This window comes from Amphiura filiformis, chromosome 8, assembly GCF_039555335.1.
Source record: "Amphiura filiformis chromosome 8, Afil_fr2py, whole genome shotgun sequence".
In the NCBI taxonomy this organism is placed as follows: domain Eukaryota; kingdom Metazoa; phylum Echinodermata; class Ophiuroidea; order Amphilepidida; family Amphiuridae; genus Amphiura; species Amphiura filiformis.
The window spans coordinates 13,180,896-13,194,196 of NC_092635.1; the positions used below are offsets into that span (position 1 = coordinate 13,180,896).

Here is a 13,301-nt window from a genome sequence, read left to right on the forward strand (position 1 = left end):
GGTTTTATTTCTGAGCTGGGCATAATTTTAGCAAAACAATTGCGAAGTCAATCTAGCAAGAGTGAAATTAGAAGCTTTTCACAAAGAATCACAAAGTCATGCCTATATTTTGGCGCCTCCGTAGAGGGCGCCAAAAAGAAAAAGTATTGTTTGACCTCGTTTTTTACTCTGACATGTGTGGTCAAAAAACTGACCACCCCCAATTTTGACCTTTTCGCTTATAACTAAAGAACAATGTGTCGCAGATAGGTCAAACTATACTTTTTATGAATCGCAATGACTAGAGGAATACTTAGCAATTTTGAAATATGAACCCTGTAGTATGAAATTTGACACCTGTTGACCCATTTGGACATTAATTTTTTTTTTAAACATAGCTTATCGTTTTCTACGCATTTTTTCTAATATACAGATGTCGATTAGAAGTTGATTTCCGAGAGTGCGCGATTCATTTCCAACGCAACTATAAACGAGCGAGCTTATTGGTCAGATGATCTCATATCTCAATAACTTGACGTCAGTGGCTAGAACATGATACTCCGGCCTTTTAAAGGAATCAAATAATTACATACGCGCTTAATTGGCTTCACTTAATTAAGGTCATAACGAGAAAAGACAAAAGGGCATAACTGATGGAAAACCCTTATCCCATGCAGAGACAGCCCTTTAGCTATGAATACAAATAAAGAAGCAACAAATTGACTGTGAAATACCAAAACATTTGAAGTAAGGACGTACATCTACATGCAGAATTAATAATAAAATATCTATGTTCATAATTATATTATCTATCAAAATCTCTTTCAAAGTTACCAAACAGTATAACTCAACAACTGATCATATCCCTGATAGCATGTTGAGGTCAATGCAATTATTTTGAGTCCGGCGAACGAGACGGTGAAATGGGCGAATGAGGCGCAGACCCAGTGTGCTGCCCATGCGGATATTGTAACAGACCAACTCTTCCTAAAGTGTCCAAATGTTCTTGTGCTTTGAGTCTAAGAGCTGCTATGCTGGTACTTCTTGGGTCATGACATGCATCTAAACCAGCAAGTCCTGCAGCAGCAGCAGCGGCAACGCGTTCATGATCGGCGGACATCCTGGACATGGCAAGAGCGCTTGTCATTAGCGGGAACGCACCAGATACAGATGGCAGGAATGAGTATGCGGTGGTACCCAGTGGTGACATACCGGCAGGATGAGAGGATGCAGGGTGACCACTATGAGCGGATAGGAGACCGGGAATTGAGGCATGGAGTCCGTGAGGTCCGAAAGATTGGGCTGCTAACCAAGGGTCAAAAGTCATTGGTGATTGTAAACTGTTCTTTCCTAATGCGAGGGATGGTATGGATGGATCCTGCAGTTTGAAAGCATTTGCTTCCATCTTTTCTTGTCGACGCCACTTGGCTCTCCGGTTCTGAAACCACACCTGCAGAAAGATAGAAAGGAATAAAATTATGATTGGTTAAATATGAACAATAAAACTATAAGAGCTAGGTAGATTAAAATCCATGTCGTGCGCCTCTTCCTGGTTGAATATTATCTGAATAAGGCACATGATATCAAGACACGACATCTTTTAATCTTTAGATCGCTGCCTCCTTGTTTATACTACGAACATGATACAATCATTATCATAGTACGGATAGTTTTTGTATCCTGAATAATTCGCTTTTTGTGCCTTACGCCCAATCTATTTTTTACACCTCAGATATCAGAAGATGCTTATTTTAAAGCAGAGATAAGAGTCCTCTGTGAATCTGTCACACATGTATGTCCGCGAAATATTAGCTATTCGAAAGAAAGTTGTTCAACAGGTTGAGACCTGAACGATTGTACATGTTGAAAAAGATTCTGAGTCTCCGGAGGAAGCACTGATGGTATTGATGATCCTTTTTTCTGCAACCAAAGGGGATATAGATCTAGATATCTGTAGAAGATAAGATCAATTTCATTCAGTATATTAGTGAAGCAGTTGCGTAGCCAATTTACGAGTTGTGGAACCATGATTTTTTTGTATAGAATAGGAGGCGTAGTGAGTTGGTAAGGGCGGGCTGCAAAATTGATCAACTTAATAGGAAGGGTAACATGTTCAACTTTCATAACACAAAGAATCGTCATAAATAATAGAAAATAAAAGGAAATGAGCGAAGACAAGACTGGACAAGCAAGACCCAACCAGACACACGCGCAACAGACTCGAAAAGACATCACGATCTGGTTTATATAGACATGATAGATGTTAACGTAAGTTAAAAAACAGAAAACATATGTAATTTTGTAGCAAACAGGGACATTGTGTACCACTGATGTATCAATCACATATATTTGTAAAAATGTTGACATCAAATCAACGTACCATTCGTTAGAGCATTTCCTTTGATTTCAAACCAGAATTGGAAAATCACATTATATTTTGCATTAAGTTAAACCTAAAACCTCAACGGACTGATCATTATCTGTGGTATTCATAACTAAGGTAGACATTTTGCGTTAAGTTTTCTATCATATGTTTGCACGAGTATTTTGTTGTGTTGCCACCATGGTATACCTTGCAAATGGAATTGGAATAACGTAAATGGGTTATCTCTGAATACAATTCTTGATATCATCATTTGTGGATGCGCGCCTCTCCATCTCATGGCAAGCTGCTTTTCTTCCGTATTGTATTGTATTCAACACTGCCTTCGTGTATCTTATGGTTTCTAACCAAACTCATCGTGTATTTCACTTCTTCCCCCCTTAAGGCAAGGGTTCAGTCGCAATAGTAGTTCCCCAGCGGTTTTTGGTTCGATTATAACACACCAACCATCATTCGCTCGTGTTTTCAATACGCAAGTCAACTCATGCACGAATAGCCCGGTATTGTACATCTAGTCCAATTAGGTTTCTCCATGTATAACTTGCCAATCTAATCATTTTTTGTCATTTGTTGAAATTTCTATGACTGGCCAAATCTCGCGAGGGAACTGCGTCAAGAAAAGCTACATGGGTCGTCGGCTCAATTACAATGAATTAAGAACGATACGTTAGCAGTACCACTGGCCTTTGCTTCTCACTCCTTGCCACTAGGGGTAAACTTGGCGGGCCTGCAGGCTTGCCTCTAACCATTATACCTATCTCCTCCTTGCTATTATCACTTGTTGTGTTTCGTCAGCTATTAAAAATCTTCTTTTTGATAAAATTGGGAAGGAGGTTTATACGAGAAGAAATTAAATTGCAGATTGGGAGGTGACAGTCTTATTGTGAGCTGGCACTTGAGGGAATTATCTATTTGTTCCTATCCTAGATGTTGTACTACGCTATCAACTAAAATGCGGTCAGCAGACTAAAGAATTTTGTCATATCGTCTTCCTGTTTGCGTATACGTCCCATTCTATTCAACTTTTGATGATAAAAACTCGTTGAAATTCTTGCCGATGGCTAAATACCCGTATTTTGAAGTTAATTCGAAAGATTTACTCGATATGAAAAACTAATGAAAAATCCATGGGATTGCTCTATAAGATCTTAGAAATAGTCCCTCCTGAATGAAAACTTTTGGAAAATAGTTTCAACTTGAGCAAATAAACAAGAAAATAAGTGAAGGAGTGACTTAGGGTTTTATAATTTTATTTAGTCATGGGAAATGTAATTTTCCAAGCTAACTTAAAGTAATTAGAGGTATAGGATCGATATTATTAGCAAGAAAAGTGTTCATCAAAACTCCATTAGCTTTGTACTGTAAAATTATAAGAACTAGAGCTTGCGTACGACTTCTTTTCATTGATGGAATTCCGAGTAATTGAAGATTTGTATATGGGTACAGGGTTTCCCAATAAAAACAGAACCCTCATTGAGCCCTCTTTTTCTCCTATTTCCGAAAGCTTACTCAACTATATTTTCGTATGTAAAGAAACCTTTATTCATTACTTTATAAATGAACCGAAAAAGCATTTCAATCGGCTCACAACTTTAGAAAGTATGCTCTTTCAAAGAATTGTGCCAGTTTTTCACTCTGTCCACGGAGAGGTTTGGCTACTTCAAAGATTGAAAAGGAGTACACGTACCATGCTTGAATATCAAGCATTCCTCAATGATAACTTTATAAAATAACGAACTTTATTTGGGGAATGGGTTTTACCGGTGGGCCTATTGCCTTTATAGGGGCTATGGATTGTGTTAAGTGTCATTAACTTGTCTGCAAAATGGGTATGGGATGGGACTTCTCTTGCTATACTTGCAATTAAACTTTTTCTGTTTTGTTATTTATGCCTTTTTGTTTTATTATGTTTCTTTCTTTCGTACTTTGTTGTTTCTTTCTTTCTTTTACAACATGTCATGTTCTCTTTTGGGATAAAAGGTAGCCTGAAAAGGGCTGTTTGGTATGTCCTTGGTTCTTCTAAAGTGAGTTTACTGTGCTGCTTTGCCACTACCTGGTTGCCTCCTTGACGAATACAGGTTTCAGCCCTGGTCATCATTGCATCAATTGCATTGCGTACCATCCTTGTGCGTCGTATACTGCGAATGCAGCAGTAATATGGTTGCGAAGATGTTGGAGGCTAGCTGGTGATCCTAAGAATGCGTTCCAAAGCCTAATGCTATTATCTATCTATGTCATTAACCGTGTGTTTCGTTTTCATCTTTGATGTAGCCAAACCTCGTCCGTGGACAGAGTGAAAAACGGGTACATTTCTTAAAGAGGGCATATCTTCAAAAATTGTGAGCCGATTGAAATAATTGTTTTGGTTCATTAAAGCTGACGATTTAAGGTTTCTTTACATGCCAAAATAAATTTGATTAACTTTTCAGAAATAGGAGAAAAAGGGGACACAATGAGGGTTCTGTTTTATTGGGACACCCTGTATATATATTTGAGCTTCTTAGATAAAAAAAAAAAGATGCAAGTAGGAGGAACAAGAATCGGAAAACGTAAAGTCCATGTCACGCGTACAGCCTCGTGCCAAATTGATTGGTATCACTGTCTGTTTTAATTTTAATTGAAAAGACCGCGAAGACAGTGATTCCCTAATAATTAGAATTAGGTCAGCTTGATATGACAGGTTTCAAACTTGTTATTTTATACAGTTTATTGAGCTCTAAACATGCTAAATAATTAAAAATTTGAACTCAATCAAAACAATTTGTATGTATGAAATTTGACAAATTGAGATTTACGTTTCTTTTGCATTTTATTCCTTTTGACCCCTTAACAAAATCGATAATGAATCAAAAAATAAGATGTTTTCCAAGAACTGAATGTTTGAGGATTTTAAATGGGTTATTAATTTTTCTACCAAATCCCGAAGTGTGTTAATAAACTTTAATACTGATGTAGGCCACATGGTAGTATATATACCTGAATGGATCAAACCCCAAAAACTCAACCTGTGGAACCTTTTTTCCAAACATCACTTCCATATGCTTAACAAATCCAATTTTGTATCAATGTACCAATACCTAAGCTTTCTTCACTTCCATTAACGGAGTATAATTGTGTAATCATCATGCCATATTTTCAAGTCATCATCATGTCATCATGCCATATTTTCAAGTCATTTTTATCATCAGCAACTATTCTTTAATTTGGCAAAAGTAACACAGTCATTGTGTAACTAACCCGGCCAATGGACATTGATCGCCTTCGCGGTTTAGGTCCCGTGTAATGTTGCACAATTGGTATTTCAGTGCAAATATGAAGCATTAGCTTCATCCGCTACGTTGTCTTTTTTGAAGGCAGTTCTTGTTTAAACATGAGGAGCAGGCGAGGCGCGTCACGATCACACGAGTGTACATGTAAAACAAAACGTTACTTAAAGGGGCATTTCGTGATGCACAGCCCCCCCCTCCGGCATTTTCTCAAAAAAAAATGAGATTTTTGTATATCTCTGCATGGCTATAAATGTTTATGTACAAAAATTTTCATCTGCAGATTAATTCGTTTAGCAAAAATATGGTCAAATTTGAATACCTGGCCTATGGAGCAGTTTAATACACATAATCATGCACATAATCATAAATATATCAATTTGTAAGCGCTCTTTAGCAAAGTCATAGTCCATTGAATTTACAACCGTATGACAAAACAGGCGAAAATAGTAACTTTTTGCACAAGATTTGCAATTTAAAGAGAATTGGCCATTGCTCATTCTAATGACGCTAGTATATGGACAATATAGGTGTGCTTTTTCATTTAATGACATAAAATTTGGAAAATATTGCAAGGAATACTTGAGGTTTTGACTTTTAAAACCTACATTTTGGTCAAAAAATGTGCTTGGATAGGTAGTTTTCAACAGATTTTCCACATTCGCCTTGCTATAACATTGAATTGCGTTATCTGTTGACCTAGTGACGAAAAGTATTTTTAGGGGGAAGTGTTAGCTTTCGTTTGATATTTAAAAAAAATCAGATTGGATGAAAGGAACACTTGAGGTTTCGACAAAAACCAATCACAGAAGCCCATTTCGAGCTAGAAGCTCCACAGCTCGTACGGTGCTATGCACTCAACCGTGTAGTGTAATCGAAGACTGTGTGGTGGAGACAATTCACTGTTTGCTTGAGAGCTCTTGGACGAAAATGTGTGCTCAGGTGTATCGAGATGGAAACTGTGCATTGATGGTTTATAAGAGAATCGTTTTTGTATATAGAAACCTTTCCATATGACGCAAAATCGGAATCAGCTCATGAAATTTTGGAAATAAGTTTTTTTCGTAGATTTTCTTTCAATTTAAATAATATGTTAAAGCTTTTGCCCCGCAGATTACAAAAGTGAAAATTTTGTTTCAATCGGACATTCGGTTCTCGAGATATGGCCCAAGAAATTGGCAACAACTTTCTTTTTATTTTCTATATATTTGACAAGTCCAGATAATTTTCTTGCCAATTGTTGCCAATTTCTTTGTTTGGTCTTTCCGGCCTTTACATGACCTTTTTCATGTCTAAACTGATTATTTCTGGCATTTGCAGAACCTTTTAAATTCTTTGTAGAACTATTTAAGGTTCACAAAACGGACAGGTGAAGAACTTTTCTGGTTCTACTATTTCTAACAGTGTTTTTTTTTCATACGTTAATGTGTTAATAAATGAACATTCTCATATATACCTTCACAATCTACTAGTTAAAGCCATTAATGCGTTCAAGTGTTAATTACGTAAATGTTATTCTGTATTTTTGCAGTTTTTTGCAATTTTATGAGAAACGCTACGAAAAACGTTAATTCAGTCTTAATCAAGATGCTTACTATGTGTACGAGTGCATATGCCACCTCAAGAAGCGGAGATTAGCATGATTCGGGTTAGGCTTTTGGTTTGGGATTACTACCCGGATTAGTGCATATAGGATTAGGTTTTAGTGTACGGGTATAGCATCATGGTTAGAGGCCGGTCGAGTGCAGATCCGTCGGAAACCCTAACCCTAACCTTAACTATTGAAATAAATGCTAACCTCATCGTGACATCATCCAAGCAGCAACGTTTAATTCCCATTGAAAAAGCGTTATTCGACGGATCTGCAGTCGACCATTCGGTTAGGATGGACTAATTTACTCCACCGCGTATATACCAGAGAAAACAAAACAAACATACCTGCACTCTAACCTCGGGCAAGTTCACTTTAATCGCCAGTTCTTCCCGACTGTACACGTCTGGATAGTGTGATTTTTCAAATGCTCTTTCCAACTCATGCAACTGGTACGTTGTGAAGGTAGTGCGATTTCTCCTATGTTTCTTGTTCTTCTGGTCAGCTGGATCTGTGTTGTTATCCTGGAGAGGATCTGATTGGTGGTCGGGAGGGTGGTGAGATGATGGGCGTTGAGGATAAAGATGTTGTGATTTCAAGATGTCTGGTTTCGTGTCGTCTTCAGGTTTCTTGTCATTGTTGTTGGAATAGACGTTTTCTTGATGGGCATGTATGTTACCATGGTTACCTATATAAATCACAAACAAACTCATTATTGTATTTCAACAAGATAGTGTTGGTATCTGAGCCTTATACCCAATCCTAATTCTTAATCTAAACATAAAATACCCTATTAACTCTATTTAAACCTTTTCGGACTAATGATCCTTCTGCCGACAAACGGAATGTAATTCCGGTAATTAATTATCATGATTATCAGGCGCATTTTCTTCTTTTCTCATTAATTTTCGTATAGGTCTATGCCTATGGTTTCTTTTTGTTTTTCTCAGTAATTGTGCATGGGAGTATATGCAAACTAATCTTGGGTCTAATACCGTATGCTTGATTTCGACAACTGACAGGTGTCCATTGTCCATTGATTATATAATCATTTTTCTGTCCTGTGTCCTGTGGTATTCGTATTCTTTTCCCAGCAAACATAATACGTTTTACAGAAACGTTTTAATGCCGGGTTAACGGTTATATAAAGGGTATAAAACGTTTTTAATAACGTTCCAAAACATTTTTGAAAACTTGATGCAACATTCTAACATAAATGATAAAAGTTGACAAAAATATCTAGCAAAAATGTTTGCCAAAAATATTTTTCATTGACAACGTTGTTGAAACGTAATTGTAGTGTTTTTATATAAACATTTCCATTACCTTTACATACCCCGACTTTTAAATGTTATTAAAACGTTTTGAAAAACACCAAAGCGTGTTTAGAACACGTTTATATCGTTTTAAAAACAATTTTGTGTTTGATGGTTATTAATTACAACATTACTTTTCATTGTCTTATTCTGCACGTTCTTACACCCTTTGTATATTCTAATGTTTATTTGTTTCCCCATGTCAAAATGTAGATACAAAATTTATAAAATATTCATAAAAATTTATAAAATTTATACAAAATTATAAAATTTATAAACATTTATAAAATATTTGTTAAAATTTATAAAAAAAATATAAGTGTTTATCCAGCCAAATACAATCACATCAAATTCACGAAACTTATTATGAACTACAATTATTAGCAGGCATCAAATATACATTTCAAGAATATCATTTTTACAAAACCCATCCACCTAAACCAACAGGTTTTGTAACCAATAGATTTACAGTAACCATGTATGGGAAAATATAAAAGAACCCCACTCATGGTTATATGCAGTTAGATTAAAAATGCAATTTGAAAGCCTAAATATCTAAAAACAATTGTTCGTGTAAAACATTGTCTAACAATTTGACAGGAATATACGGTATCAAAAAATACGATATTTTTGATTTTTGACCGGATTCGATTCAGATTCAACTTATGCAATAAAAATTACAAAATGATAAAAACACAATATAAATTATAGAGCACCAAGATCTTCCGAATAGTTCACCAAATATGCATTTAAGGGGGTACTACACCCCTGTGGTATAAATGTGTGACTATTTTTGCATTTTTCTCATAAAATAATAACACACTGGTAACAAAAGTTATGTATATTATTGGGGCAAGGAATCCAATTACTATACTGAAATTTCAGTGACTCAAGACAAGCGGTTCAGTATATATGATAGGAAATGAGGTACATCCTAGCGGTACCTTATTTCTTGTCATAAATAACGAACCGCTTGTCTTGGGTCACTGACATTCCAGTGAAGTAATTGGATTCCTTGCCCCTATAATATACATAACTTTTGTTACCAGTGTGTTATTAGTTTTTGAGAAAAATTCAAAAATAGACACAAATTTATCGAGGGGTGTAGTACCCCCTTAATCCAAAGTAAATCTACGCATGAAGTTGAAGAGCATGGAATTTTTTAATTCAAGCAAATCTATTTGATAAAATACCGAATTGAATCCTTATTTTCAATTAAATTGTATTTTGTCTCCTCATGTTCTTTGAAATTCAGATCGAGCTCACATTAATTACATACAATCATTTAATTGTTTGATTTGGATGAAAATTTAGAGGACAGTTTAAAGGTGTGTAACAGTGATCAACCAATATTCCATATTTCCAGCTCACCTCAAACTTGTTGAGATTTTGATGTCATAGGATCTTATTGAAACATTGACATATTGAAAGTAGACGTTCCAAATCGGTAAATTACCGAAAAAATAATAAATAAACTACCAATTTAGTCTCAACTGTGGCATACCATGTTTGAGACTATAATTCGACAGTTTTTTGTTGATATCGTCAGAAATATACCGATTTGGAACTCCTAATATCAATAGGGCCTATGTTAATGATAAAAATAGGTTTTTTTATTTGATATCAATTTATTACATGATTATTATCAATAAAATACTGTAGACTATACCAGTATCACGACTCCTTAATTATGTCTATTTTTCTCTATAAAAAAGGTTTCATCGAAGTCATCGGAGATAGCAACATACAGTCATTTTATTAATATTAATAATGCTATTAATTTTGATGTGATTTTCAGATTTCAAGTATAGAATTTGTTAAGCTTTTAAAGTTTTACCGGATAAAGCAAACTTCTATTTCTCATCAACTTCCTTGGTCCGAAAGAAAAATAAGGCCATAGCTGTCACTCAAATCTCGTAAGTCAATTGTGTTATTATTTACATGAAGTATGCCTATGTGGGGTGTCCTTGAAGTGTTTAAGGCCTGGTTTAAGGGGTGGAGAAGTCGTCACGTTAGTACAATGACCCAACTCAAATTGATCAAAAGCTCTAATTGGTATAAAGGAAGGTAACTCTAGTAATTGACATAATGTAGTTTTGTCTAATCAAGTGTTATCATTACAAAGGAAAGTATGAGACATGTGTCTGTGTTGATGGACATCATTAAGAGGTTTACAAAATGATATTAATGGTGGTAATCATTAATAATAAGAGGATATTGTGTTATTTGGGAATGGGTTGGTTAATGGCTCGGTTATGCATGGTTGATTAGTACCAGATATCGAAATATGTCCAAATCAAATTTATTTTCTCAATCTAATCAGAGTTGAATCAATGGAAAGTAAAACAAAACTATTGACGAATGTCTAGGTGAACAAAGTAAATACCCATGCAGTCCTAAGTAACATACATATTTTGTTTTCATAATTAACAACAACATTGCAAACTGATTCAAACAAACACCAATATTAAAGTCCTATCCACGTCAATTTTCATGATGAAGATCAAAATATGAAAGAAAGCTCTTTCAGTAACGTTTAGAAATCTGTTGTAAGGTGGTCTTTAGCTGTGTGACGAATACAATAAAACAGTGATCATCTACCCTAAGCCTAAATGAATCTGTAGTTATTAACTTGCTGGAAAACTATTATTTAAACGGTATGAAAGAAGTGTATGACCTTCGTAGAATATTAATGAGTAAAATTGGTTTAAAATCAAGAACAGGATAATGTCATTTATCTGTGAATTAATGGCTCACTGTGAAACTTTTTATTTTTTTGATCAAAATCAATTAGCTTCTGTTGTGCTTAAAAGTTTTTTCGTGCTCGCTAAGTGAATGTTCAAAATGATGATACTGCACTGAAATTGGTAATTTTTGATAAATAACTTCATAATAATTCACTTCGGAATAATATAGGCATGCATTATCCATAATTACAGCGAATATAAATTAAAATTCAAAAACTTTGATTGTGAACAAGTTTATGGTTGAATCTGGCTACGATCAAAAGAAGAAATTACTATTAAAGCTTATTAATTATTAATATCAGACTCTGATAACTTGGGGTCGAGTCGAGACCATGCTATAAAGTTGAAAGATGTACTGTCAGGATTCTAAAGTTGTTAGTTTTTTTTACTGATTATCAAAAAGAAACACATTCCAACATCTGCTACACAATCAAAATTTGCAATAAAAGTAGCAAGCATATATACCATGTATCATGCATGTATGCTACTTGTATTGCAAAATGATACAGCATGTCGTCCTCTCAATGATATAAACTGGAACTTCATTTTAGTTTCAAGTAATAATAATCAGTGAATTCAAAATAAATTTCTACTTAAACATGCAAATCTAAATTTAGTCTATAAAACATGTAAGTACACTATATGTAGTCTTAACGTAACAATGGACCTATACATGTACAGCAGAGGATTATCAACCGAGACAAGGGGTAGAGTATATTTGATAATCTATATCCTATTAATCTCTACTTTTGTGGCAATTATAATGTACAACTTTATAAAAAATAAGAATATACCAGGCAATATCTTACCATTATGTTGAGAAATACCATTTTCATCAGCACTGGCATTGATTGGTTGTTCTTTGATCATATTCACAGGCGAATGCTGGGGAGTAACTGGTGACGATGGCGGCGGCGACGACGGTCGATGTACTGCAGCAATCACGGCATCGCTTGGTGCTTGCCTAAGCCCAAGTATAGCATCAATGGAGTAGCTTGCTCGTGGAGTTGGTCTATGAAGAACAGGTGTATTTTGGGGAGAAGGGTTGGTAGTTTCTTCACCCATGTCTCTAGAAGATACCTGGGGTTGGGGATGAAGGTTAAGTGTTGGGCTATCTCTGCTCAATCCTACAGGTGATGACGTGGTGTTTATTTTGCGTAGATCTTGTGGTAAGCTCATATCAAGTTTTAAGTATAAGAGACGGTGCACTGCAAAATACCTCCAATCACTCAAGTTGCTGGTAATGTACTAAAGAACGCCAAAATCCACGAAGTTTGAATTGTTTAATAAAATTGAGCAAATTGTCACAATTTGACTCTTAAAACTGAGCAATAGCTTCAACAGGTTTGCTATACTCAAACAGTACTCTCCATCGTAATCAGTACCACTTGGGCTGCATCACCGTAATTTAAATATTTGTACGACACACGAGGAGTCAGAAATACTCTTTATACCTGAATGCTAATGAGTTATGATGTGTGTTTATCCAGTCAAACCTAATAAATTCATCTCAAATATATGTATAGAGATAGATAGTATAAGAAAACATGCGAAGTATATGATATCATGGGCGGGGTTTCCAGTTTGATTGACATGTGATGAGTAACGACCAATTAGGTGCCAATTACACTTTCTGTTATTGTCCAGTGACAGTCAGACTCCGTCACGTGGAGTTAATGCATGATGAAGATGATCATAGGAAGATGATGTTGATTATCATCATCATCATAATAATTATCGGAAACTCTTCGTGCAGTGCACATTGAGGGACGGGGCTTCTAGTTAACTGACATATTTACCAATCAACTAATTGATACTACAATATCTCATTAATTAAAATCAGAAAGTACAATTTAATCGTTAATATCGTAAACGTCACATACGTGTAATTAAAATGATGACATGTTCCATAGCAATTATGATAAACATTTCTATGAAATGGAAACGAAAACAAATTGAGGGTTTGGTAAATTTGTGTTAGCTTTGTCAATGCGTTTCAATCACCTATTTAGTCGAGTC

At 35.3% G+C, this 13,301-nt stretch overlaps 1 protein-coding gene across 1 annotated transcript; it reads right to left on the minus strand.

Annotated features, from left to right (window-relative positions):
• Window positions 1–407: 407 nt before the first annotated feature.
• LOC140158638 (uncharacterized) lies at window positions 408–12,807 on the minus strand. Its single transcript, XM_072181806.1, has 3 exons — window positions 12,092–12,807; window positions 7,567–7,907; window positions 408–1,429 (listed from the first exon to the last, which is right to left on the minus strand). Exons 1-3 carry the CDS (start codon window positions 12,459–12,461, stop codon window positions 872–874), a joined length of 1,269 nt encoding a protein of 422 aa, XP_072037907.1. The 5' UTR covers window positions 12,462–12,807; the 3' UTR covers window positions 408–871.
• Between the last annotated feature and the right edge of the window lie 494 nt (window positions 12,808–13,301).

What these genes read in the sequence shown, in the direction of transcription:
- LOC140158638 (XM_072181806.1), bottom strand. Translation starts at nt 12,461, where the DNA reads ATGAGCTTACCACAAGATCTACGCAAAATAAACACCACGTCATCACCT. An exon ending in TGGTATTTCTCAACATAATG is followed by an intron (nt 7,908 to 12,091) that starts GTAAGATATTGC and finishes TGATTTATATAG; the next exon opens with GTAACCATGGTAACATACAT. An exon ending in TGCCCGAGGTTAGAGTGCAG is followed by an intron (nt 1,430 to 7,566) that starts GTATGTTTGTTT and finishes ATCTTTCTGCAG; the next exon opens with GTGTGGTTTCAGAACCGGAG.